At 42.4% G+C, this 27,342-nt stretch overlaps 2 protein-coding genes across 4 annotated transcripts in view; both read left to right on the plus strand.

Moving 5' to 3' along the window:
• BTBD7 (BTB domain containing 7) overlaps window positions 1–27,342 on the plus strand; it is a 111,569-nt gene extending 84,227 nt beyond the window's left edge. For all 3 annotated transcript variants that reach the window (XM_089778376.1, XM_075926680.2, XM_014578873.4), the window contains exons 4-11: window positions 670–878; window positions 6,565–6,640; window positions 14,941–15,101; window positions 15,496–15,639; window positions 17,639–17,828; window positions 21,060–21,238; window positions 22,723–23,154; window positions 25,304–27,342. In XM_089778376.1, coding sequence (XP_089634502.1) covers window positions 670–878; window positions 6,565–6,640; window positions 14,941–15,101; window positions 15,496–15,639; window positions 17,639–17,828; window positions 21,060–21,238; window positions 22,723–23,154; window positions 25,304–26,119 — 2,207 coding nt within the window. In that variant the 3' untranslated portion in view covers window positions 26,120–27,342. The remainder of the gene's footprint in view (window positions 1–669; window positions 879–6,564; window positions 6,641–14,940; window positions 15,102–15,495; window positions 15,640–17,638; window positions 17,829–21,059; window positions 21,239–22,722; window positions 23,155–25,303) is intronic.
• On the plus strand, window positions 6,647–14,934 carry LOC149524303 (uncharacterized). Its single transcript, XM_089778377.1, has one exon. The coding sequence runs from the start codon at window positions 8,461–8,463 to the stop codon at window positions 10,006–10,008; it is 1,548 nt and encodes a 515-aa protein (XP_089634503.1). The 5' UTR covers window positions 6,647–8,460; the 3' UTR covers window positions 10,009–14,934.

The following is a 27,342-nucleotide window of genomic DNA, read 5'->3' on the forward strand; positions in this document are numbered from 1 at the left end:
AATGTTTGTCTAAGACAGTGGTCCCCAACCTTTTCAGGTTGTCGGGTGCTGGGGGCGTGGCCGTTCGCCCGCCGCGCGCCCGGGGGCGGCGCTCCCCCTGCCAAGCGCCGCGCGCCATGTGCCCGGGGCCAGGCCAGCCCTGAGCACCTGGCGGGCGCATTCAAATGCCCCTGCGGGCGCCATGGCGCCCGTGGGCACCGTGTTGGGGACCACGGGTCTAAGGTTTCTCTAGTTTGTAGATTTTTTTCAGTGATGGATGCTAAGGATGTTAAAATGCTGTTAAAAAGGTAACTGTGTAACACTAAAAATCATAACGGTTACATGGTTATATGTGCTGTGAGCTTTGCAGTAGAAAACTTAAATAAGCTTTATACTGCAGAGCCCCCAGTGAGGCTTCCCCGGGAGTGGGGCCGGCAGACCTGCTGGAGTGGGGAGCCAGCGTGTAACCTGTGGAAGGAGGGGACGCTGGTGGACCCTGCAGGGCTAAAGCAATCCCCTGCTCAGGGCAGGTGGGGAGCAGCTCCAGCTTCTAGTGGTTAACTGTTGAGGCTGAGGCTTGATGAATAAGCCTTAATTGGAGCCATATAAGTCGCTAGGAAACATGTACCTAAATCTGTACCTAAGTGTGAAACTGCATCTAGTAGCGGTGATGTTGTTTTGTTTTTGTAGGTTGTGAAGATATTATTGCTGAGAGCATCTCACTAGACACTTTAATTGCCATTCTCAAGTGGAGTTCTCAGCCATATGGCTCCAAGTGGGTACACCGCCAAGCATTAAATTTCCTCTGTGAGGAATTTACCCACGTCATGACTTCAGATGTCTTTTATGAACTGAGCAAGGAGCACCTGCTGACTGCTATCCAGTCTGACTATTTACAGGTAAATGTTTAATCTCCTATCATTCAAAATGTAACTAATTATGTTTTGGAGCTGTATTAAACATTTAATAGAGACATTAAAAGTGAACAAAATCTTAAATCTTCTTAACTGCAAAGAATAGGTATTAATATTGTAATTCATTTTGTTTGCAATATAAAGCTTTTTCTCTTTCACATGTACATAAAAACAGAGGAAGTGATTAAGGAAGGTACTCTGTTTTCTTGTCTTACAACCCAACCTAAACTGGCCGAATAAAGTATTGCTTCAAACCTGATGAATAGTCTAGAACAGTGTTTCTTAAATTTTTTGAGGCCACGGAACACCAAACAATATTTTTTTAATGCGGTACACCTATGAAAGTGTTACTTCTTAGTTTTTGTCTTTTTTTGTTTGATTACAATCAAAGAGGAGGTCGCGGCACACCTGTGAGTTGTTCACGGCACACCAGTGTTCCGTGGAACATACTTTAAGAAACACTGGTCTAGAAACAGTTTCAAATTATTCTGAATGAAACTGTCCTAGGTTTAAATTTTCCTTGTTTGTTAGGTTTTTATGGCAATTGTGTGATCTCATTTTTGCTGCTTTAATGTATAAAGTATGTAAAAATGTTTTGGTTTGTGTTTAAACAAATTGCTTAGTTTTTACCTTCTAAATGTTAATAATTGTAGCAACCTTCCACAAGGATATATGCTGTTTGCTCATAAATCTATCTTGAAAGGGCAGAAGTACTGAAAATTTACTGATGGCCTTTCTCTGAAGTATTTTAGTGATCTAAATTAAACAGAAACTAATGAAAATTGATTTGAAGAGCCTTACTAAAAATCTCCTTCCACTCTTCAGTTCTTGTGACCTAGCTGTTTCGCTTGTTTTTCACTTATCAGGTTCTGTGTCACATGGAATGCTGTGAACTTGTAATGAACTATTGACTTCTTTCAACAAATGGAAAAAATTGTTCTGGGTGGCATAGGTCATCATCTCTTTCCTCTCCAGATCTCACATGTAAACAGCTAAGATTAGAGACTCGGGCTAACCTTTATTTTTGTATTGTTCACGTATCTGAGTTTTCTGTTTCCTCTCAAAGTAGTTCAATTTGCAGTGTGTCTGAATGTATAACTATATCTAGAATCTAAAAGATGTAAGCGCCATTGTATGGCAGTGAAACTCAGTTTCATTCACTGCATTGCATTCAGCCTCTGTATTCTTCCTTCCTGTCCTACTTACAGATTCTGCTGATTGAAGACAAAGCTCTTCACAATTTCATAGTGAAATTGAAATTTCTATGCTTGTAGATGCATAGAATAACTTCGGTAACTTCTATGGCTCGATAAAAGTTAATTTTTCATCTTAATTTATTGGCATTTTCTCATCTTCCCAGACTGCTTGTTCTTGCTTGTTGTTGTTTGGACTTCTGGCATCCTAGAAATAGACAATAGGCGAAGAGTAATGGCTATATACACCACTTGGGTGATCCATGAGCAGCAGCTGGTTTGGTATCTTTGACTTGTTTTTTTTATCAAAAAAATGCCAATTTGTCAAAACTAAGACTTTTTGTAGGAACATATTGGTTTCAGTAAGAAGATTTCTCATGTTTAGGATGGAATTTGAGAGCGAGTGAGAGTGACACTAAATTCAGATTAGGGATGTAATAGTGTAGTTGATTAACTGATAAGCAAACGCTTATAGGTTAATCCTATAGACTACACACGTTTCTCGCCCCCCCCCCCCAATAAATTTTTTAGCAGGCTGGTCAGCAGCCTGGCTCAGTCCTGGCTTGCAATGGGTCCGGGACCTATCCCTGCTGCAGCTCTGCATTTAAAGTGTATTAGGGGCTATGCTGGCAGGCAGCCTGGCTCAGTTCTGGCTCATGCCAGATACCTGCCCCAGACAGTGGCTGCTGCCACCCCGGACTGCTGCCTCTGTATCAGAGGCAGCAGCATGGGGCAACAGGCAGCCGGTCTGCGAGGGGAGCTGGTTTTTAAACTGGCTTCTCTCGCAGACCAGCTCCTGTCTAGCACACCACACTGCTGCCTTTGATACAGAGGAAGCAGCAAGGAGTGGAAGGGGATTCCTCAGAAGTGGGACCAGAGCGTGCTGGCTGCTGGCTCTGCCTTCGGGAACTACAGAGTAGTCGAGTAACCGATAAGAATTAATGAGGTTACTCAACTATTCAATTAACCATTATTTAACATCTTAGTTCAGATTAGGGATGTTACAGTACAGCCGATTAACCAGTAAGCAAAAGCTTATAGGTTAATGCTATAGACAACACACATTCCCTCCCTACCCCTTTACCCCTTGCCAGTACATTTTTTAGCAGGGTGGCCAGCAGCCCAGCTCAGTCCCAACTTGCACTGGGTCCTGGACCTACCCCTGCTGCAGTTCTGCATTTAAAGTGTATTAGGAGCCAGGTGGGCAGGCATTCTGGCTCATGCCAGGTCCAGGAGCTCAGACCCCTCCCCCCCCAGACAGGGGCTGTCCAGGGACTATAGTCTAGTCGACTAACCAATAAGAATTCATGAGGTTAATCAATTAACCTTTATTTAACATCCCTAGTTCAGATAGCTCTATGAATTAGGCAAAGCATGGACTTGAACTTAAGTCTTCCACGTGAGAGTTGAGTGTCCAAATCACCAGGCTAGTAGCTATTCTAGAGTATTTCATGTTTGTGTGTTTAAATGTTGAAATGTATTCTGATGTGGAACAAACATTTTGGAATCTTTTTTTTTTCCTCTCATTAAATAGAATTCTTGATTACTGCCAGCCCTAGTTAATAGTTTGTCGCAACTGGGAGCAAACCATATATTTTCTCTGAGTCTGGGCTTAGTACTGCACCTCAGGAAGAACTCTCCACAATTCTCTCTCCAGGCCACAGACACAGTAGTTTCCAAGTCTCCCTTTTTACCAGAATTTTCACATGGCATTTAACTAATGTTTCAGTTTCTTCAGTAGCTTCAGGGTATTCCTCAAAACTACAAAACAGAACAAAAAGCAAAATAAAGTGTTTTGGCTTTGAGGACGGTTTGAAGGAAAGCGGCTCTTCTCCCACTCCCCAGCCTCAGAAATAACAGATGGAGACTACAGGCCAAAGGAATCCAGCTCCTACTTGGAGTATAGGCAAGAGCCACACCACCAGATTCGAAGAGGCCACAGTGAAACCAGCCTCCACTAGGCATTGTGCCAAATCTCAGAGTTTGGGAGTGTACTACATCAGAGAAGGGGGCTTGAGATAATCCAAGAACTATATGTATTAGAACTCCCTCATTGCTCTAGAGACAAACTAAATTAAAATAAACCAACATGAATAAGATCTTTGTTTGCATCAAATTATGCATATTGCAATATTCCATTCTCCTGTGCATTGTAACGGTAGCACCAGTTCCATGGAGTCACAAATATTTTGGTAAGGTAACAATGGCATGCAGCCCATTTAAGATTTCTGGTCTTGGGTCTACAGGGAGATATGTTTCAAATGGAAATGCTAAAATGGGGCTTTCCAGAATTTCACAATATGAAAATACACCTCTTGGAATCTTGTGAGTATGAGATTGGGAGAGTCACTCAGATATATTTTGACTACTGCTACAACAAGCATTTTCATATGGTAACTTTGCATGATTGTTCACAAATGCCATATCATCCCTTCGACTTAAAGGTATTTGTTTACCTCTGACTGGCTTCTCATCATGTTATGCAGGGTCCGATAGCCATCACAGTGTCTCTAGAAACATGACTTTGAATGAACAAGTAGAAGGGCCAGTTGCAGCCCTTGCAAAATTTGGTCCCTCCTCCCCAGACCATCTTTATTTCAAAAGAGAGAACACAGTATCTGATTTGCCAAAAGTTAACATACGCCTTCTGAAATAATCTGACTCAGCTTCTGAGATGGTGGGTCTTGTGTAAACACCCCCACACAATTTTTGCTTTGTTTTCAACCATGAATTGCAGCAAATCAGTATATAAAGATGTTGGTCCAGATTCAGTTCTATAATCTCCTACTGAATGAGTACATAATCTCATCTCTTAATATTATTTAATAGTTACCTGATGTTAGGTCCAGAGAATCTGGTCATGATTACAGGTCCCAGATTGCATGTAGAAACATATCTGAACTCTCATGACTTCAGGGGGCTTGGAAGCCCCAGGAGAAGACACGGAATATAACCTCTTTCATGCTGTTGACCATCGTGCTCAATCCTTCATTTCCGGCAGATAATTCTTCATACACTTGGGGCATGTTTTGAAAGACAGAAAATCTTCATCACTTCTTGGAGAAACAGCTTTGCTCATGTCCTAGCCTTGCTCGCTCTGTTCCTCAGGGTTCTACATCAAAAAGGAAAGCTAAGGTCAGCTAGCTCAGCAAGACAAACCAAGTGCTGTCACCATCTAGCCTGTCTATGTATCCAGTGCTGCCTACCCTATCAGTTCAGAAGCTGAGAGGAACTATGGTCACTTTTTTTAAAATTATAAGTATTCTACTGGCATCTGAGAGGAAATTCACAAATTAAGTCTATATGTATCACATGAAGTTTATATATTGATATTATAAGAAACAGACATATAGACAAAGGCAGCTGAAGCAAAGGATATTCCAGTGCTTTTAAAAGATGCTCTTTCTGCCAGACTCTCTGGTACAGCAACATCTTTGGTCTTGACAAATCACAGATGTTGTTGGGCCATAGAAGTTCAACCTCTGTTTCTTCACACAATACACAGTCAACCTGTCAAACTCCTTGCAAGAGGATGTTGTAAAGATTAGGACTTTAACAAGGTTCAAAAAAAAGCTAGATAAATTTATGGAGGATAGGTCCATCGATGCTTATTAGCCAGGATGGGTAGGAATGGTGTCCCTGTGCTTTTTTTGCTCAACAAGTTTGTGCCTGGAGTACCAGTACCTTTTTTATTTAAAAAAAAAAAAAAGCACTGGGTGTCCCTAACCTCTATTTTGTCAGAGGCTGGGAATGGGTGACAAGGGAGGGATCACTTGATTGCCCATTCTATTTGTTCCCTCTCAGGCACCTTGCAGTGGCCACTGTCAGAAGACAGGATACTGGGCTAGATGGATCATTGGTCTGACCCAGTATGGCTGTTCATATGTCATTAGATGTCTCCCCCAATGTATTGCGGTGATAATGTAGATCTTTAGATCCTACTATTTTTAAAAAAAGAGGCAGATTATTTTTCTGCCAACTTGCAAAAATACCAGCCAGGTGGTAACTCTTAATGCTGAAAAGAAAATGGTGGAACAAATGACATAGGTTAGTTTTACAACTTTTTATAAATAGAAAGAATTTATTTAAAATGGAGATGTTTTTTAAATCTAGAAACAATCAATAGTTTGAGGACTTTTTGGAGGGTTTTTTTTTTTAATTAATGATCACTTTCTAGATTAGATATTTACACCAGATTCTTTGAAAATTGTTTTGTATTGGGAAACTTATATTGTGTAGCTGAACATAAAGCTAGACTTTCCTATTCTATCTATCTGTTCCTTAATTTAGATACCAGTTTTACTATGAGTACTCAAAGCAACAGTGGTGCAGTAGAATGAAGGCTAATGTGAATATGCTTTTGTTGAGAGGTGACTTGACTCAAGTTTTTCGTTTGAGAAATTTTTATTTTCAGTGGTTACCATACAACACATTGTTAATAAACTAAGTATGCATTATGTTTTATTTCTATATTATAGGCAAGTGAACAAGATATTCTTAAGTATCTTGTTAAATGGGGAGAGCATCAGTTGATGAAAAGAATAGCAGACCGAGGTAAGATCCTTGTTTTTAAAGAATAAACTTGGTAGAGGAATGGAGAACCTATCTCAAACTGATAGTTTTTAGTTCATGAAAACATGTAGTCTGACTATACACTATGAGCAAAGGAGTGCTGAACAGAAAGATGCACTATACTGGGAATTTGTTTTCAGTAAAATATCAGCAGTAGCAAATATGATTCTAGAAATAGCCAAAAGCATAATCATTCTGGATATTAGAGACACAAGATAGGTGAGGTAATATTGTTTATTGTATAATTTACAGGGCTCGACAAATCCGCTTATCTAGTCGCCCATGGCAGGTAGATTTCAGCTGGTTGCCCCATTCACCGGCGGTTCACGCATGCGCAGTGCGGGGCTGGCGAGTGGCTTTTGCTGGGATGGTCGAGCCCTGATAATTTGTATTAGTTTTTGCTGGGGAAAGACAAGCTTTGCACTTACACAGAGCTCTTCCTCAAGTCTTGGGAAAGGTACTCAGAGACTGTCTCTAGAGTCAATTGGGTGATAAAGCTTTTGTCATTCACAGATGCTTAAACCTCTCACCCACGAAATAGGACAAAAGTTTTGCTGTGGCAAGTATTAGTGTAAATAGTGCTTTACACTGCCTGACTTTTAGCAACATGACTGTGTCCACACACTCATGTCACTAAAAACTGTGTAGTGTAGATATACCCAGAGTGTTAACAGCTATTCAAACGGGGAGATCCATCCTGCATACATGCCTATACTCCACCTTTGTCCGTAATTCTTTTGAGACTCTGAGGATTGTAACCATGATGCCCTGTGCATTACTATTGCTGTAGCTGTGGTCCTAGCTGCTGTGTAGGCCACATCCACTGCAGCTTGGAGAGCTGTTTTTGCTATGGATTGGTCCTCTTTAATCATGGATTGGAGAGGAGATCTCTTGTTTTCAGGAAGGTCTTGTAAGAGGTCCGGGGCCACCTGGCCACTGTCAGCCCCACTGCCAGGGCCAGTTATGTTCCCAGGAGGGGTTTCATGGGAATCTCTGGCCTGGGACCTGCATGGCCACCACCTGGCCCTACTTCCACTGGGATTCCCCGGCCGGGGAAGAGGTTCCTCGGCTGACTCCTGGCCCAGCCGACACCCCGGGTTCTTCTTCAAGAGGCGTCCCTGGGGGTGCTCCACATTAGGTGCTGAGCATCCCAGCGCCTCTCGACAGATTTTTCTTAGCAGTGCATTGGGGCCATGCATGCGCAGTGCACATGAGCCTCCCCCGGTGCCATCACACATACACCCCCACCACCCCAGTTCCTTTCTGCCATCCCTGGCTTCAGACAGAACTCTTCAGTGCTCTCACAACAGACTTCTCTCAGTTTATTTCCTTCAATAGTTGTTTAGAATTAGTTCTACCTTCACAGTCCCTGTTACCTGTTAGTTCTATTACTTCTTAGAGTTAGTTATATTTAAAAAAAAAAAGACGTCAGCAGTCTCGAACTGCTCTCTCTGAATAATACCGTGGCATGGGCTCACACGGTTTCAAACGCTGTGCGCTCTGCAAGGATGCAATGCCAGCATCCGATGGGCACAATAAATGTGTAAAGTGCCTGGGGCAGTCACACTGTCAGGAAGACTGCCAGCACTGCACTAAGCTGAAAATGCGAACGCGCAAGGATAGGGAGCAGCGCCTTAAAATGATCCCCACAGACAAGGGCAAACAAAATACCTCTGACCCGGGCTCAGGTCAGAGTGATATATCTAAAAGGGATAGTCGCCTAAGCCCGCAAGGGCAAGCTGTATGGCTCAGCACACCTTAAAGCTGATAGCAAGAAGCCAGACCGCTCAGTCATTAACCGCATGAGCACGTTTGACCGCCCAGGTACTTCGGGTGAGCACCGAAAGGGCTCAAAAAATGCAAAAAAAGCTTCCATTACAGAGGCAACAGGCCACCCAGTGCCTGCCTCTCACACCGCGCTGCCTGACACAGCACCCACTGCCCTCCCACCTGTCTTAGGAGCACTTCCTGCTTCCTCAACAAGCAGGGTGGGGCGCGCTCGCCACCCTATGCAAGGAGGCCATGCGTCTCTGGCACCTGTGTGTCACGCACAATATCACGCCTCAGGCGGAGTACCTCCCTGGGTGCAAAAACCTACTTACAGACACACTGAGCAGATCCTTTGGAGCCCACGAATGGTCGCTCAAGGACTCTGTCCTCAGTCAGGTTTTCCGCAGGTGGGGCTATCCCCACCTAGACCTGTTTGTCTCGGCACGCAATGCCAAGTGCAGGAACTACTGTTCCCTGCTGGGGCTGGGGAAATTCTCCAAGGGAGACGCCCTAACGACCACGTGGCCAAAGGGCGTTCTCTATGCTTTTCCCCCATTTCCACTAATTTCCAGGGTATTGACCAGAGCGAGAACTGTCAGGTCCTCGATCATCCTCATAGCCCCCAGGTGGCCCAGACAGTTCTGGTTCCCCATCCTGGTGGACGTGCTGACCCAAGACCCTACAGCACTCCTTCCAGTTCGGGATCTGTTAACCCAACCTTGGGACGGGGGGATAATGGTTCACCCAGATCTCTGGTCTCTTCACCTAACGGCCTGGTTTATCCGTGGTTGAACCAACCAGAAAGGGAATGTTCCCGACAAGTACAGATGGTGCTCCTTAGCAGCAGGAAGCCCTCTACTAGACAGTCGTACGCTGCCAAATGGCGGCACTTCTCGTCTTGGGCATCCCGGAGAGGAGTACACCCGTCTTCGGCCCCTATTCCAACTATTCTCGACTATCTCTTTCAACTCCGTTCTAGTGGCCTGTCCTTTTCTTCTGTTAAAGTCCATGTGGCATCTCTCTCCGCCGTCCATTTTGGTACGGCAGGAGCCTCTCTTTTTTCTAACCAGGTGGTTAAAAGGTTTCTTACTGGTTTGGAGAAATTGTACCCCTCGGTGAGGGCTCCATACCCTGCCTGGAACCTCAACCTGGTCCTTCACAGGCTTATGGCCCCTCCTTTCGAGCCATTGGCTTCGTGTTCATTGAAGCACCTTTCATTGAAGGTTGTTTTCATAGTAGCCATTACATCTGCTAGAAGGGTATCAGAGCTAAGGGCGCTGACTATAGAACCGCCCTACCTTGTTTTTTCGCATGATAACGTAAGGCTACGGCCTCATCTGGCCTTCCTCCCGAAGGTGGTTTCTCCTTTTCACCTGTCTCAGGAGATTTATCTACCGGTGTTCTTCCCTAAACCACACGCCTCCCCTAAGGAGCGCGTTCTACACTCCCTGGATGCCAAGCGCGCACTGGCATTCTATATTGACCGAACCAAGCCCTTCCGTAAATCCCAACAATTGTTCGTTGCGTTTGGGGATAGGGGGAAAGGTTCACCTATTTCTGCGCAAAGGTTATCAAGATAGGTGGTGCAATGTATAGCAGAGTGTTATCAACTGGCTGGTAAAACCCCACCCAGGGTGAAGGCACACTCTACCAGGGCGCAGGCGTCCTCGGTAGCCTTTGGTGCCCAAGTACCAATCACAGAAATTTGCAGGGCAGCCACCTGGTCTTCCCTTCACACGTTTGCAACACACTATGCGCTACCTCAGCAGGCCAGGGAGGATGCAAGGGTGGGCTCTGCAGTCCTCGAATCTGTGATGTAAATATGTAAATATATAGATCTGGTTGTCTTTGTTCTGGGTTGGTGACTTGTCACTGTTTAATTGTTCAAATCTGTTTATTGTTCACCTTCCTTTATGACTCTGGTGCTATGACTGTTCTTACCCCTCCTCCATGGGGTTAGCTTGGTAGTCACCTACTTCAAATGGACATGAGCAACCACTCAAAGGAGAAAAGAACAGTTACTTACCTGTAACTGTTGTTCTTCGAGATGTGTTGCTCATGTCCATTCGACTCCCACCCTACCTCCCCTTCGTCGGAGTATCTGTCAAGAAGGAACTGAGGTGGGGCAGCGCTGGCAGGGGTACTTATGCCCCGCCATGGCGGCGCCACTCCAGGGGGCGCCCCGCCGGTGCTACGGGTACCGCTAGGGAAAACGCTCCAGAAGACGTGGTGCACGCGGTGCGCACACCTACTTCGAATGGACATGAGCAACACATCTTGAAGAACAACAGTTACAGGTAAGTAACCGTTCTTTTCTCCAATCTTGACTTCTGCATCTCTACTGAATTTAAATGCAATCTCAGGCACAGAGGAGGCAGTCCTACCACCTATCTCTCATAGCACAGATGACATTTCCACGTTCCAAGATCTATTCAGAAGAGTTGCTAATGACTTAATATATCTATGGAGGAAGTTCAGGTTTCTCCACATGAACTCACCAACATCCTCCAGTGCAACTCAACAACAAAAATTGCACTCCCTATCAATCCAGCCATTCTGGAGCCCACTAAAATCCTGTGGCAAACACCTGCATCCATCCCATCAACATGCAGAAAGGCAAATTGAAAATACTGTGTTCCCCCACAGGGTTCCCAATATCTCTTTAAACACCCTCCGCCCAACTCACTTATAGTAGATGCTGCACAGCAGAGAAACAAACAACAAAATCAATCTACCCCATCTGAAAATGACAATAGATGTTTGAATTCCTTTGGCAAGAAGGTTTATGCCTTGGCCACACTCCAGATGAAGGTAGCAAACTATGCTGCTTTACTCAGTAAATATGATTTTAATAACTACACAAAAATAAATAATTTTATTGAAGATATCCCTGATGACAAAAAGCACAGTTTAAGATCTTGTCTCCAAAGGTCAGAAAATATCGTGACTAGCCCTGCAAGCTGCACTTGTTGCAGCAGATACAACTATGAGGACTATGGCAACAGCTGTGACCATGAGATGAGCCTCCTAGTTTAATTCTTCTGCCTTTCCCTGCCAAGTCCAACCATTGGTGGAAGATCTTCTGTTTGAAGAGGAAAAGCTCTTTTGGCAAAGACCAATGAGTTGCTCCAGTTGATGAAGGATTCCAGAGCCATATTGCGGTCACTCTGTATCCAAACATCTATGATGAGACCAAGACAATACAAGTACCAACCATATCAGAGATCAAGGTATACCCACAATTCATTTATCAATAACAGAGGCAAGACCATGCTCCATACCACCAGAGGAGGCGGAACAGGCAACACAGATGTTGTCCTCAGAATAACCTGAATCGTTCGTCCCAACCCAACAAGCAAATTTGAAACAGTTGAGAGATTGAAAACCACACCTTTTCCCCAGAGCTTGAAATTGGTTCCAAACAATTCCGTTTTCGTTTATTGCCATTCCTACCAAATTGGGAAGCTATTACCTCTGATAAGTGGGTAATTCAAACTCTCTCCTTTTTATGAGATGTCTCCAAGGTTGGGTCCAACTCAAATACAAACCACATGTCCATCATATGACCTAAATGCTCACAGTACCACATACAGTGAAAGCATCCCTACATTGGGGGACAAAATCTGTCCAACCTCTGCATAGGCATCCCTTTTTGAGGCCTGGATCCCACTGTAGTTATCACTACAGATGCATCCCTTACGGGATGGGGTACTCACATGGAAGGTCGAACAGCACATGGTCTATGGTCCCTGGCAGACCGCATTCTTCACATCAGTGCCCTCAAACTCAGGGCAATTCAGCTGGCGTGCCAAGAACTACTTCCCCATGTCACAGGGATTCATGTGAGAATATATACAGACAACACGGCATGCCTTTTTTAATATAAACAGGCAAGGCAGGCCTCAATCACGGACTCTGCTTGGAATCCATAGCGCTTTGGAATTGGTGTCTAGCCCGAGACATCCGCATATCCTCTTGTCACCTCCCTGGGGTTCTCAGTTTGATAGCAGATGCCCTCAGTAGAGCCCTGCTACAAGAACACAAATGGGAACTCAATTGTGTGCTCCACGACATATTCAACCAATGGAGCTTCCCAGATATAGACTTATTTGCCACCACAACCAACAAAAGATGCCCACGCTGTTGCTCCAGGGTAGGCATGGGGAAACAGTCCCTTGGGGATGCTCTTATTATAACTTGGAATGCACCCCTGCTTTACGCCTTTCCCTCGTTTCCTCTCCTCAACAGAGTCCTTATAAAAACTCTGACGGTCAAAGCAAAAATCATCCTCATTGTGCCCTTCTGGCCTCGACAAATGTGGTTTCCCCTCCTATCAGGGTTCACCAAGCAGCCATTACAACCTTCCACGTACCAGACAACACAGTCTTCGCACACGCAATAACCAAGTGATTTCTGAAAGGTCTGCAGGCTCTATACCCAGAGGTGGTACCCCCTCGAGAACCATGGGACTTAAACTAAGCATTAACAACACTCACAAAGCCGCCATTTGAACCAATGGCGACATGCTCCCTACACCACTTATCTTTAAAGACGGTATTCCTGGTAGCAATAACCTCAGCCCATAGGGTGAGCATGGTGGCCCTCATGGCGGAACCACCTTTCGTGATCTTTTTTTAAAGATAAGATCACGATGCAGCCACATCCTAAATTCCTACCTAAGGTGCGCTCCTCTTTCCACATGAATCAGTTGCTCTACTTACTAGTATTTTTTCCAGAACCTCATACTAACGCATTTGAAGCTCAGATGCTCACCTTAGATGTCAGAAGGGCTCTCTTCTTCTACATCAACAGAACCAAATCTTTCAGATCCTCTTCACAACATTTTGTGTCTATCGCAGATCATAGTAAAGGAAAACAAATTTCATCACAGATATGATCACATTGGATTTCAGAATGCATCACTACTTGTTATTCGCTAAATGACTTACCTCCACCATTTCCAATCTGGGCATGCTCCACAAAAGCGGTTGCCACATCCATCACTTACCTGAGAAAAATTCCACTGCACGACATATGTGCAGCAGCTACGTGGTCTTCAGAGATCACTTTTGCAAAACATTACGCACTTGTTTCGGGACCTCTTCAGCATACTAAACTAGCAAAAGCTGTATTACAAACAGCATTCTTACCTGATCTGAAGTCCCTATCTCCATAAACATATTGCTTTGTAGTTACCTAATGTGGAGCATCCCCAGGGACGCCTCTCGAAGAAGAAAAGGAGGTTACTCACCTTCCTGTAACTGATGTTCTTAGAGATGAGCGTCCTTGAGGGTGCTCCACTACTCTCCCTTTCTCCCCTCTACTTTGGAATACCTTAATGGTAACCTCTATAACACCTTCTCTATCTGGAACCCAGCAAAGAATGAACGGAAGGGGGGAGAGGGTGCTGCGCACACACAATGGCACAGGAGAAGGCTCGCGCGCACCGTGAGGCCCCCAATGCACTGCTAAGAAAAATCCATAGAGAGGCGCTGGGACACTCAGCAGCTCATGTGGCGCACCCCCAGGGATGCTCATCTCAAAGATCGTCAGTTACAGGAAGTAACCTCCTTTTCCGTGGCCAGGACCAAGGCACCCCACCTAACCCCAAGTCCTGCTGACACTGGGGGTTCACTAGCCTGGCTAGGGCTCCTCTGCTGCTACCTTACCCAGCCGCTGCTGGCCCAGCCATGGCTCCCCACCTCTGCGTTCTTCTGGCTGGCTCCTGCTACTGGCCTTTGGTCTTGCCAGGCCACAGATGTTGCCAAACCAGAGTGTCCCAGATTTGGGAGGTCCAACCTGTAGTAAAATGTTTTATAGCTGAAGCAGACATAATAGGCTTGATGCAGAAATTACTTGATGGGTTATGTGACCAGTTCTGAATAGCAGACTAGATTAAAAGTCCGTGAAAATAGTTTGGTCTCTTTTGGAAACCACTGTGGGAAGGAAAAGAATCCACAGAAGAATCTTGACCTACTAGTGAATAGAAACTATTTCACTAGGAGGGTAGTGAAGCACTGGAATGGGTTACCTAGGGAAGCAGTGGAGTCTCCATCCCTAGAGGGGCTTAAGTTTAGGCTTGACAAAGCCCTGGCTGGGTTGATTTAGTTGGGATTGGTCCTGCCTAGAGCAGTTGGCTGGACTTGATGACCTTCTGAGGTCTCTTCCAGCTCTATGGTTCTATGATACCAACAGTTGGGGATGAAAAGAATTTTTTGTTGCTGCAGGAGCATGGTTTTGCAAGGGCCTGAGAAATATCTATACATCATTCTGACATCTTAAACAGTAACAAGCCAAATAGAAAATATTTGGGGGAAATGGAGTTTGGGCAGGTAACTTGCATCCATAGGAACCAGACTGAGTTGTGTTGGTTCATTTTGTGAAAAACAATGGTTCCTTCACTGTGTCTCTGTTGCAGGAAAGAAAAGAAAATCTCCTTATAAAGGTAGAACTTTTTTGGTTAAAAATGTTTATGTAGGTAGACACTGTATATTTATTATTTCTTTCCACAGAGCCCAATTTACTGAGTGGTACTGCCCACAGTGTGAACAAACGAGGTGTAAAGAGGCGAGATCTTGACATTGAAGAACTGAGAGAGATCCTGTCTTCTCTTTTACCTGTTGTCCGCATTGAGCACATTTTACCTATGAACAGTGAAATATTGAATGATGCTGTAAGTCTTTTCCCACACCTTACTATCTACCTTTCAGAAACACAGATCTTGCCTGTGGGACTTTATACGTGAAGTAGTGCAGAAATAAATCCTGGGTTATTTTACATTTTTGAGACAAACATTAAATGTTACCCATCAGAATATTTATAAACTTTTGTTATTGATAATTATAATGAAAATAGTGTTTTGATGCAAGTTTTATGCAAAATTAAATTTGGAATGGCTGGTGAATTTTGAACTCCGATGGCTATTACTTGTTTTAATAAAAAAAAGCTTTTGAATTCCTCAGGGAGCTTAGCTCTACCTATTCAGAGTACCTTCTTGCTGTTTACATTACTAATATTTTAGTAACCAAATTTTAATGTATTCAGTTTAAAAATTCTGTCTCTTACAGATGAAAAGAGGCCTCATTAGCACCCCTCCTTCAGACATGCTACCAACAGCAGAAGGTGGAAAGTCAAATGCGTGGTTACGGCAAAAAAATGCTGGGATATATGTTAGGCCACGACTGTTCTCACCATATGTAGAGGAGGCAAAGGTAATCACTGATAAGTGGTCATAACTAAACTGGTATTAACAAGAAATTGTCTAGACAGAAAGTTTCAGTATATCTTGTATTGTTTGCATGTTCTAGTCTAAAATACTAACACTGTCAGTTTATCAAGTCTTAAAGGTATGATCATCAGATCCAAATCTACAGTTTGTCAGAAGAATGTTGGCATCTTTTCATGCCAGGATTTCCTGAAATCAGAATATTTTGAGGAGTCTCTTTTATTTTCATGAAATTCTGAGTGAAGACCTGCCTGACTAGTTGACAAGAGAGCTGAGAGCCTAGAAGTTCTGGGTTTTACCATGCAGAAAATAGCAATTGCATTTTGTGAAGAATTTTGAAGTTTTTGGTTTTCATTCCAAATGTGAGTGAAATAAAGCCACATTTTAAAACTTCAAATCTTCTGTGATGGGGTAGGAGTGTGATGCAATTTGGCAATACTAACTCACAAAGTGGTGCCTTTTGTGGACCGTTGTTGCACATAAAGTAGCCAAGATTTATGCCAAGAACTGGTTTGACTTCAACATTGCCCAAGTTTGGACGCAGAAGGGCAGTGTGAAGTCAGCTTTTCTAATCTCTTCCCCCAACCTCCCTCTGCTGCCCATGCTCTTGTGCATCTGAAGATCAAGTTTCTGTACTCAGAAGAAGAATCCATAAATGTGAGATTTTCACAGTGTGTGTGTGTGTGGGGGGGGGGGGGTTGAAGAAAGATTCCTAATTTGTTTTTCATTGGATCAAACTAAAGAAACTCTTAACATTTAAATCCCTTTTGCTACCATTAAGGTGCTATTTTGCTAATATTAATGGGAATTTATTCCTCCACGTTTTAGCTCTCGCCTAAAGTAAAAATGGAGCTGGCAAAAGTTACTCAAAAGAACTCTTAGACATTTGTACTAAAAGATCCATCCTCTAGTTTGTGTGTTAGACTTACAATTTTTAAATGGTATTTTTTAAAACATTGATGCATACAGCATCAAGAAAAGGTATTGGCTAAAAAGTTAACCATGATAAATCCTGGATTGTAACTTCTATTTAGTGTAATAACTTAAAAAAATCTGTAATCTTAGCACTCTGCATGAAGGCGCATCACCAGAGTGCATTACCAGAGTCTTAAGGGAAAACAAGATGATGCATTCTCTAAATGTATTTGTCTAGAATCTAGGTTATGAGTGTGTTTGCTTGGTTAAAATCAATCTTAAGTATTTAATTTTATATGTGAAAAATTGATTCACTTGAACATTTTATTTTTGACCCTTGATGCATACATACTCAATTTGCATCTAGTGATTGTATGTTAATTCATATACCCAGTTGGTATTGTGATGTATAAAAGTCACATATTTCCAGTTTCAGCTGATTCTTATACCTTTCTTAATATTTCAATACTTAAATTACCTTCCTGCTCATGTAAAAGAATCAATTTAGAATTAAATGAGAACTTTAATCAAATTGTCTATGAATATCCCCTTTTATCATCAGTTGAGAAGTTTTAGGGAAACAGGTTTCTTTTCTAGGAAAGGTGCATAGTGGTTTGTCTTAAGAGTTAGGAGTCAGGAAATATGGATAATATTCCTGCATCTTTCTCAGACTGATTGTGACCTTGGGTGAGGTGGGGGGGGGGGGGGGGGGGGGGGGGGGGGGGAGAATTGACTTACGTTCTTTAATATATAAAATTAAGAGAATATATTTCTAACCTCATCTGTTGGGTGCTGGATCTTAATTAATGATTGCAAAGTACTGTGAGATGATTTTGAGTGGAAAATACTTTAGATAAGCCAAGTAATGTTATTCATTGGGAGCAGAAGAAATGGGTTTGCATACTGCTAAGCATTCAGTCACTGTGCTTCCTACACACTCACAGTACCTTTCATAAGGATAGATCTGCATATTTTAGGGGACAGTAGTTGGTTGTATTACGGTTACTCTTTGTGGAAAATACAACTTTGGAAAAGTCGTAGCTCTTATTATTTGACTACTGTTGTTTTAGTCGGTGCTAGATGAGATGATGGTGGAGCAAACAGACCTAGTTCGTTTGCGGATGGTTAGAATGTCCAATGTGCCAGATACCCTCTACATGGTAAACAACGCAGTGCCACAGTGCTGTCACATGATTAGTCACCAGCAAATCAGCAGTAACCAGTCCAGTCCTCCTTCAGTTGTCGCCAATGAAATCCCAGGTATGAATGCTAGCTGATCTGCAGCAAATTATTTTCTGTCCTAAGGGATTTTGTTGATGGGGGTTATTAAATTCTTGTTGTTTCCAAGAGTTTTCTCATCTGGGGGTAGTAGATGGACTGCTTATTTTAAATGATTTTCTACAAGGACTCTTGAGTTTAGAATGTGTGGGAATTTTTGAGAGTAGTAGAATTCTAATTGTGAGGAAAAGGAGCAGTGGTGGAAAAGGTGCTTGTACACAGTTAGTGCAGAAGCACTTGTAACCATAGTATCTCACCAATATGATAACTAGAAGTATCTACTCTCATGAGCTGTTCATAACTGATAGCATTCAGACATGTCCCCAAGAGCAGAAGGCAGAAACATTGCTATCCTACAGACAAGACTCAGCAAAAGCAACCAAATGTCACATTATATAACACATTGTATTGTGTCGGTCAAACATTAATGAACTGCCAATGTGAAAAATTTCCACTAATTAAGTCATCCTTGACCAAAAATGTTCTGTTTCCACACCTAAAAAATTCAGCTCCAAGGACATGTGATGAGAACATATCAGCTACTCTTAAATGCCATCATAGCTGAGTTCTGGGTAATTCAAGGTTTAAAGCAGCAGTGAGGAACCTCTTTTCAGTCAGGAGCCAGTGACCCACAGAAAAATCAGTTGGGGGCCACACTAATAGGAAGTGCAAAAAATCTAAACCACAACAACTTTACTGATCTGGCCCCCAAGTGAGGAAAAAGAGACACTCACTTCACTCAGAGGCACCGGAACTGTACTCACACTCCAGCCCTGTTGGAGGGTGCTGAGATTTGAGGCTTCCCCCAGAAGTGGGATGAGCCAGCTTTTGCACTCCAGCCCCTGCTTATTTTAAATGATTTTTCTACAAGGACTCTTGAGTTTAGAATGTGTGGGAATTTTTGAGAGTAGTAGAATTCTAATTGTGAGGAAAAGGAGCAGTGGTAGAAAAGGAAGAGAGAATGGTAAGACTCAGATTACTGCATGGCTAGAGTGCAGGTGCTGGCTCACCCCGCTGCGGGAGGAAGTTCCCCACCACAGCTTACAGATGGTCACTGGCACTTTAACTCACACCTGAAAGCAAACAGCAAGCCAGTACAGCATTCTGAGCGCAGGGTTTTGTGTTGACAGTGGCTGTGGGTTTTATTTAATTTTCCACTAACAAGAAGAAAAAGGGGATGTTTTGTTAGGTTAATGAGCAGGGAAATCATTAGAGCTGTCGACTGAGGCAAATAGGTTTATATTATAGACATATATTACAAAAAGGTGTACACTCACAGCAGGAGCCATTCCTGGAGCACAGATGGCAGAAAGAGCAGCATTCTCCTGTCTGTACTGCAGGGGGTAGGATCCTCCTGTGATTCTCAGCTGATCATTTCCCCACAAGGACAGAGTGAATGTTTTGGGATAGCAGCATGACATGTTCCTGAGGCTTTGTGAACCTCTGCTGAGCTATGCCAGCAGTATTCAAATTAGGGTCAGCAAACTCTTGTCTGGGTGGTTTGGACCTATTTTTCTTTGCCTGAATCAGAAGTCATGCAATAACTGAACTTGGCCCAGGAACTTCTGAGTGAAACTATATTGGTCCTGTCATCTGCTTCTATAATAATTGCCTTTCAGACAACACTAAAATGTTTGACCTTAAAAGATTAAACGTGTTGACCAATTTTCCCTCTAATCTTTTTCATCAATGTGCAGAATAAATTTATGTGCACAGAAGCTTGTGTGATTGTACATCACCAATAGAAACAAAAAAGCCTAGCTGTGGGCGCACTGCTAATTAGATGGGCAGCATTTGAATCTCTCCCAAGCAGCAGCAGACGTGCACAGCTTACAGGGAACGCTGGTATTGATTTATGAAAACTTGCTCCAAACACTAGCCAGACTATTGTTAACAAACCTTTTGAAGGGAAGGTTAAGTCATGCTGCCCTGAAATCTTCCTTTCATATAGTGTTACCTTGTCCCCTGCGATGTGAGTGTTTGCCAGGATGAATCAGGGTAGAAAGGCTTGTTTAAGACTCTTGGAGATGTAGATCTGCTCACTTTTACTAAGTAAGTTCATATGCCAGCAATACAAAAGAAAACATTTTGAAAACATTAGCAGTCTGATACAGCACACACACTGGTGATCTTTATGAAACTAGAAGCAACTGATGTTTGATTGTAGTTATATGAAGTGGTGTTTGTTCCCTCTCAGAAATGCAGAAACCCCACTGCTCTTGCTGTCTAACCCATTTAATCTTTGTGGATCTTTAATCACAGACAGTAATATCTTGCTATTGGAGAGCTGGTGAAGTTCACGATCCCAGTGCCACATTTATGGAGGCTTGGATATAACTTTTCTAAAGATATGCACGTTACAAGGGACAGAAAATCCACAAAGAAATATCACTCACCAGACAGCAGCAAAATGTTACCATGATAGTTGTGCAATTGGATAACCAGATACCCAAAATTACATATGATTTCCTTTTATAAAGGTTTTTAATGATTTCAAGGCAACTACATAAAACTGTAATTTTCATAGGTTTATGTTGGCTTAAAACTCACATAATTTCTTTAAAATGTATTTTCTGAAGTTGTTGTTGGAGCTATGGTCTTGTGGTCCCAGAATTCCACCAAAAACCTAAATTGCGCCAAGAACATCCGCATATTGTTGGCCTATAGTATTGCAGAGGGACTGAACAATTGAGATTTAAGATATTCAGGCCCCCAAAACATAAAATTCCTACATTCTGTAAGGAGTTTACAAAGAAGAATATATTTGTGGTTCACTTCAGTAGAAGCAAGAAAAATGGCACACATCCTTGGCACTAGTGTGCTCTATACTTTACTTCATGAAGATGTTCTAAGGCAGTGTTTCTCAAACTGTGCTCTGTGGAGTCCCAGGGCTCCGTGAGGTTGACAACATGGAAACATCGGTAGGTACAACACGTACATCAGTGGACTGCTGGGGCTCCGCATAAATTTTTACACGTGTAAAGGGCTCTGTAGCCCAAAAAGTTTGAGAACCACTGTTCTAAGGCATTAAAGCAAAAACATGTAAGTCATATTATTCTTGGAGGGGTGCCAGTGGTCTTATATAAGATAGTCAGCCTAACATGAATTCTGCATGAAAAGCTAACATTAATCATAGCATTGAATTGCATGGTCCCATTAACAGTTTAAGAAAAAAATTGTCTTGTAACTTTTCACTGTTTCCTCCCCCCTCAGTTCCCCATCTCCTTGTTGTTAAAGAGATGGTCAAACGACTCCAGGAGCTCCGTCATACTGAGCAGGTGCAAAGAGCATATGCTCTTAATTGTGGAGAAGGAGCCACAGTCAGTTATGAGATTCAGATTCGAGTATTGCGAGAGTTTGGACTTCCTGATGGTGCTGCTGAGCTTTTGCAGGTATGGAAAACTGGATATGTATAATTCCTCCTCCAGGGTGATTTGGTGAAAATTAGGGATGTTAGAAATAAATAGGAGGGTGGGGGGGCTTAGTAAATGTGTAACCACAACAATTCTTAGTGGTTGCACAATTATTCTGTGTCCCCGGGGGTGGGGCTGGCAGCCAGTGCACTCTTGGCCCCATTCCCAGGAAGCCCCCTGCTACTACTATATCAGAGGCAGCAACACGAGGAGCAACAGCCGCAGTCTGTGGGGGACCCCAAGTTCCTATTGCACAGAGACTGCTCCAGCATCCCACAGAGCAGCCTCTGTCTGCTGCTGCCGCCCCACGCTGCTGCATTTCCTATCAATCTGAGTTTTAAATACAGAGCACGCAGTGGAAGGAGTTGTTGAGGTTAACTAGAACTGTTTAACTGATGAGCAATTGCTTATCAGTTAAACAGTTATCCAGCTAGCTGCTAACTTACCTAATGCAGGTCTTTTGAAAACTGAACATTTGACCAAAAGTGTAACAAATCAAGCAAAAAATCAACAAATCAAGCATTGTTCAGGTGTACACTTCAGAAAAATCTGCTTTTGTATTTCCACAATATGAAAGAGAGCTTATTTCCAGAGTCAACCAACAGTGGCATTAGTTGAAAGAGTGGAGGAGAGACAGAGAGGACGTTAATGCTTCTTTTTGGAAAAGATGTTTCACTGCTTGTGACTCGTTTGAATTCTGGTTTGTGTATTGGTTCAATGATTCTTGCACTGTTGTTTGTCATGTATGAAGAATAGGTATATTTGTGCAATACCTATATTCTTTTGGGAACAAGAGCATTCAAACCTGAGTAAGAGGATTCTGTCTGTGTGCACTATTGTTTGCTAATTGTAATCTGTTATTTTCCTTTTTGAAAAGCTTCCTTCTAGACCACTCATGCAAATAGTGAAAAATGAGCAATTTGAGAACAACTTGTTGGCTGCAAAATTGTTCATCTATATGACTCTGAATACGTAAGAATTAACAAATTTGTTCAAAAGTGAGTCATGAAGATGAAAAAAAGACTTAATATTTAGATAGTAAGTCTGTTCTTGCCCCCCGAAGAATGTACAGTGTGCCCGAATAGCACTTATAATGATTGGTAGGAAGGAAAGGGGACAGTTTTGATGAAGGCCTTCAGATGCTGCTGGATTGCAAATAATTATGGACATCTTAATCAGAGAGAGTAATTTCACCAGCTCTACTCCATAGTTAAGGTGATGCATGGCTCTCACCTCTGACTTTTTCCTCAAGGTGTCTCCCTTATGGCAATGCACTAATCTTTCATGATCAACTCTTTGTTGCCTTTTGAATTTTACAGTGTATTATTTAAAACGGTGGGACTAATTTATCATTGTACAACACCTAGATTACAAGTCCCAATCTTTGATCAGTTTTATAGGAAATCTGCCTCGAAACCCCTGCAACTCTCTAATCTTTTCCATTTCGTTGCTTTCCCTTGCAGAATCCTCACAAGTTCTTTCCTGATGAGCGGTTTGGGGATGAAAGCCCACTCTTAACTATGAGACAGTCTGGACGATGTCGAGTTAACAGCACTCCCACTGCAGAATCCATGTTTACAGAACTTGACTCTTTTGTGGCCTTCCATCCACCACTGCCCCCTCCTCCACCTCCATACCATCCGCCAGCTACTCCTATTCATAGCCAGTTCAAAATGGGCTGGAAACAAAGGGTGCCGAGTCAACATCCCTCACGGTCCTTTTCTTATCCATGTAACCATACACTGTTCCACTCCAGGACAGCTCCTAAAGTTGCTCCACCTGTCTACTTACCTGGTGTCAAAGCAGCAGCGCCACCTGATTGCACTAACACTACAGGACTGGGGAGACAAACTGTAGCTGCTGCAGCAGCAGTGATGGCAGCTGAAAAGAAAGCAGTAAGTGCATCTTTTCCCTCCCATCAAAGTAATTTGTTGAAAAGGAAAGTTTAAGATGGAATGTAATGAAATTACTGGGTTCAAATGAAGGTGCAAAAGCATCATTTATAGTTCAGTGGGGAGCATAAATGATCCTTCTCCCCTCTATACCGTCTGTAAAATACTTGAACCATCATGGTGGAAAGAGTCAAAACAGAAGGAGTAGAACTAGTGGAGTACACAAGGGAATAGGTGGGGATAGTTGTTACTCTTGCAATAAATATTCATTTTAGAAGTAATGTTGATAGGGCAATTTGAAGTAATGTTGACATTTAGAAGTAATTTAGAAGTAATGTTGACAAGCCAGCAGAAGGCGGTTGAGAATGAGATACATGCATATACAGAAAATGTTCATGGGCTTAACATCAAAAGGTAAAGAAAAAACTGTATACAGGCAGTCCCCGGGTTACGTACAAGATAGGGACTGTAGGTTTGTTCTTAAGTTGAATTTGTATGTAAGTTGGAACTGGTACATATTGTAGGGGAAACTCTAGCCAAACATTTCTCCAGAGCTCAGTTTTATTCTCCCACACCTCACTTCCCTCAGTCCTTTATTCTCAAGCTGAGGTGTCTGCTGAGAAAAGCCGCTCCGCGTCTCCCTGGTCTGCTTGGGGGGGCGCTAGCTTCGTGTCTCCCTGGTCTGCTGGGGGGAAGCATCTAGTGCAGGATTGCCTCACCCCGTTTGTAAGTAGGGATCCAATGTAAGTCGGATCCATGTAACCCGGGGACTGCCTGTATATCTAAGTTACAAGGAAAACTGGTTTTCTTGAGTGAAGCTGACCTCATATGATTGGTTGTATGTCTGGATAGAAATGTAATTGCTACAAGCACATTTTAAAAATAAAAGTTTTTTTTTAATGTTGACATTACTTGATATCAGTTCTAGGACTCCTAAGCCTATTTCAAGGCTGCATGTGCATTGTTTCCAACACACTATGCTTCAGTTTCAGAAGACCTGCTTGTAGTCACTCAGATCTTCCCAAACAATTTATATTTACTTCAGTCTAAAATTTTGTATGCTTTTGCACCCAAAGATGACTTCTATTTCTCAGTTGGTAAAATTTAGTTCAGCTCTTTCTAAATTATCTGAGCTTGGTAAAAGTTGTTTTCATATTAAGAAAAATATTCAAGTGTTTTCTTCTGCTCTCGTTGCAAAATATTCCATTTTTAAGTTACTTCACACGTTATGTTCATATTCCTTGTACTAAGAAATGCCTTTGATATAATTTAGTGTTGGAAAGTTATGCTCAAAGCATCCATGCTTCTTAGCCACCAGATTACAGATTGATCCAGCACCCTCAGGAGCAAAGGAGGAAGTTTGTTGGACCAGGGGAAGTTGGCCCCTCTGCTGAGGGACTCCAGGCTATCACGGGGTCTGTCAGCAGATTGCCAGACTCCCTTGCACCCGGGCCGCTCTGGCTCCGCTGGCCTGAGCCGGAGCTCTCTAGTACTTGATGTTGCCAGACCAGAGGTTCAATCTGTGTTAACAAGCAGCTACGTAGTAGGAACTCCACAGGTTTGAATGAGTGAAACTGCTTTTAACAAGCTGATTTAAAGTAGCTATATGTATGCTTCTTAGTATTCTTTTAACTTTAAAGATGCATGCACCCCTTGAATGCCATGTATTGATTAAGAATTTAGCATAGGAATTGCCCTACTGGGTAAGAGTAGTATTCCATATAATCCAGTATTTGTCTCACTTCAGATGTTGTCATATCCATATAAATCCTTTATATAAAAAAACCCACCTTAAGGGAACTAGGTAACTTTTTGCATCCCTATTTTATTGCCAATTAGTTTGGATCACGTGAATATAGAAGATAAGCCTCTCCTGTAGGTGACTGAAAAATAAATTACTGAGTGGTATGAGCCTCTTCAGCCCTGTTTACTCTATTTTGATAGTTAAAAATATTAACTAATTTGGAGTAGCATGTGCTAATCAGTAAGTTTGAAACAGTTTTGACATTTCTGGCTAGGATTGTTAGATGTCTGAAGTGGCTAGTGGATAGCATCACCAACTACTACAGAAAGTGATGTTACAGATAAATTTAATTCAGATATAGAAGTAAAGCAAAATCCAAGTAGACTTAACGTTTTCTTTCTTTTCCAGGGTACTCAGCCCATGTTAAATGAGTTGATGCCAGATATTGCTATGGGTGTGTCAACGATGTCACTAAAGGATAGAAGATTGCCAGAGCTCACAGTTGACACAGAATTAAGCCAGCCAGTGACAGAGGTTGGAGCTGGACCACCCCAGCATATTTCATGTATTCAGACTAGGCACATACACAGTTCTCGAAAGAAACATGCAATAGAGCAAAAAATGGATACACGAGAAAATCAACAGGAGTATCCAGATTTTTATGACTTCTCTAACGCTGCTTGCAGACCTTCCACTCCAGCACCTACCAGACATACTCCTTCACCTTCCCAAGGCATGTACTTTGGTCCAGATTTGTATAGTCACAATAAGGCATCACCAAATGGCTTAAAGTCAGCCTATCTACCTAACCAGGTATCTCCTAAAAAGCAAGAAGATTCTAGGAGAGAATACGTTCTTTCCCAAGATGGGCATCAGCACAGACAAAAGAATGAGCCCATACACCTCGATGTCTTAGAACAACCTCCCCAGCGGTTGGACTTGGCATTGGTTGCCCAGGAAAATGCTGGTAATGGCCCAGTTCACATCAGGGGAAGAACAAAAATGGAAACTGACTTGACCTATGGGCTAACCTGCAACAGACCTTCACTTTCTACGTACAGTTGTGAGATACAAGAAGAACGATCCAGCAGGAGACTGGCAGATGAAGAACCTCTGGAACATGAAGCACAGAGAAATACAGATTTGGAAAGGGAAGATGCAGTAAGTAGAGGAAGGAGGTCTCCAAGCAAACCAGACTTTCTGTACAAAAAGTCTGCCCTCTGAAAGCCACCTCCCCTATTTCTCTGTGCCTGAGAGTCGTGAAACACCCCCATTTTTCACAACTTTTTGGCCTGACAGTTGTCAGACAAAATCATTAATGCCAGCAGAACACTCTATTTTGCTCACATTTTTTGTATATACATTGATTTATTAGAGACAGCATGCTATCAGTTTATTTTGAATGCTGCTTCTGGTTTTATTTTTGTGGTTTGAAGATATTAAGCCTTTAAGAAAATAGCTGGCACTTTTTTTAACAAATTGGTAGCCTTTTGCACCTGTACATTTATTTTACCTGTATTAGTTTTGTACTAATATGTTGAATTTTATTGTTACATTTAAAGGACTGTATTTTCATACTTCTGCATCTTACCTTTCACCTACCAATTCTCCATGTGCATTGGGTTGCACACTATCAAATGTATTTTCTTATGAGATAGTAACAATGTTTATTTTTGAATTATTATAGGAATTCCAAAGAACAGCACATCAAAATACTTTTTAGTAATGTCGTTTAGGTGAGAAATCTTCCTAGTTTATCACTACTGCAAATCCAGTTTAATACCATTCTGTTTAACAGGTCATTGCAGCTGGTCTCCCTTAATTTTGATTCAGGAAGACTACTTTAAAACATATGGCTGGGATTTTCAAAAGAACCTAAAGGATTTAGATTTGCAGGTCCCAATGAACTTCATTTGAAGATAGGTTGTTGTTGCATTAGGCTCATTTAAAAAAATCTTAGCCTACATTTTCTGGCTTATTTGTGATGTTGGAGAATTTCATGGGCAGCGAGAAGCACTTATTTTCAGACTCAAATGATGGATTTGCCCATATGTGAAGAAAATGTAATACTGCAAATTGATGATAATACTGCTGTGCTGGTCAGGATACCCTGGAATTGGGCTGCTCAGAGTTCAGAGGATTCATGCCAAAACCCTAAAGCTCTAGGGAGATCAGGCTGAGTATCTGTTGTTGTCTAAATTATAACACTGTCAAGTGAGAGGATTGCCTCTCTCGTGGAGGTGCTAAGGTGACTGCTTATTGCCTTGTTTTGTCCTGCTATGTGAAAAACAAAGGGCTTTAGTCTACATGGTGTCATTCAGTGTTCCTTAACATTTTAAAGGTCTCTGATTTTTATCATTTTAGCCATTACCTCTTGTTAACAAAATCATGAGTACCGCCTGCATTAGCTTCATTGGTTACATATGGCTTAGCACTTTTTTAAATTA

Source organism: Pelodiscus sinensis, chromosome 5, assembly GCF_052426305.1.
Source record: "Pelodiscus sinensis isolate ZL-2025 chromosome 5, ASM5242630v1, whole genome shotgun sequence".
NCBI lineage: Eukaryota > Metazoa > Chordata > Testudines > Trionychidae > Pelodiscus > Pelodiscus sinensis.

Bases quoted from the DNA above. Each gene is read 5' to 3' on its own strand.
- LOC149524303 (XM_089778377.1), top strand. From the start codon at position 8,461: ATGAGCACGTTTGACCGCCCAGGTACTTCGGGTGAGCACCGAAAGGGC.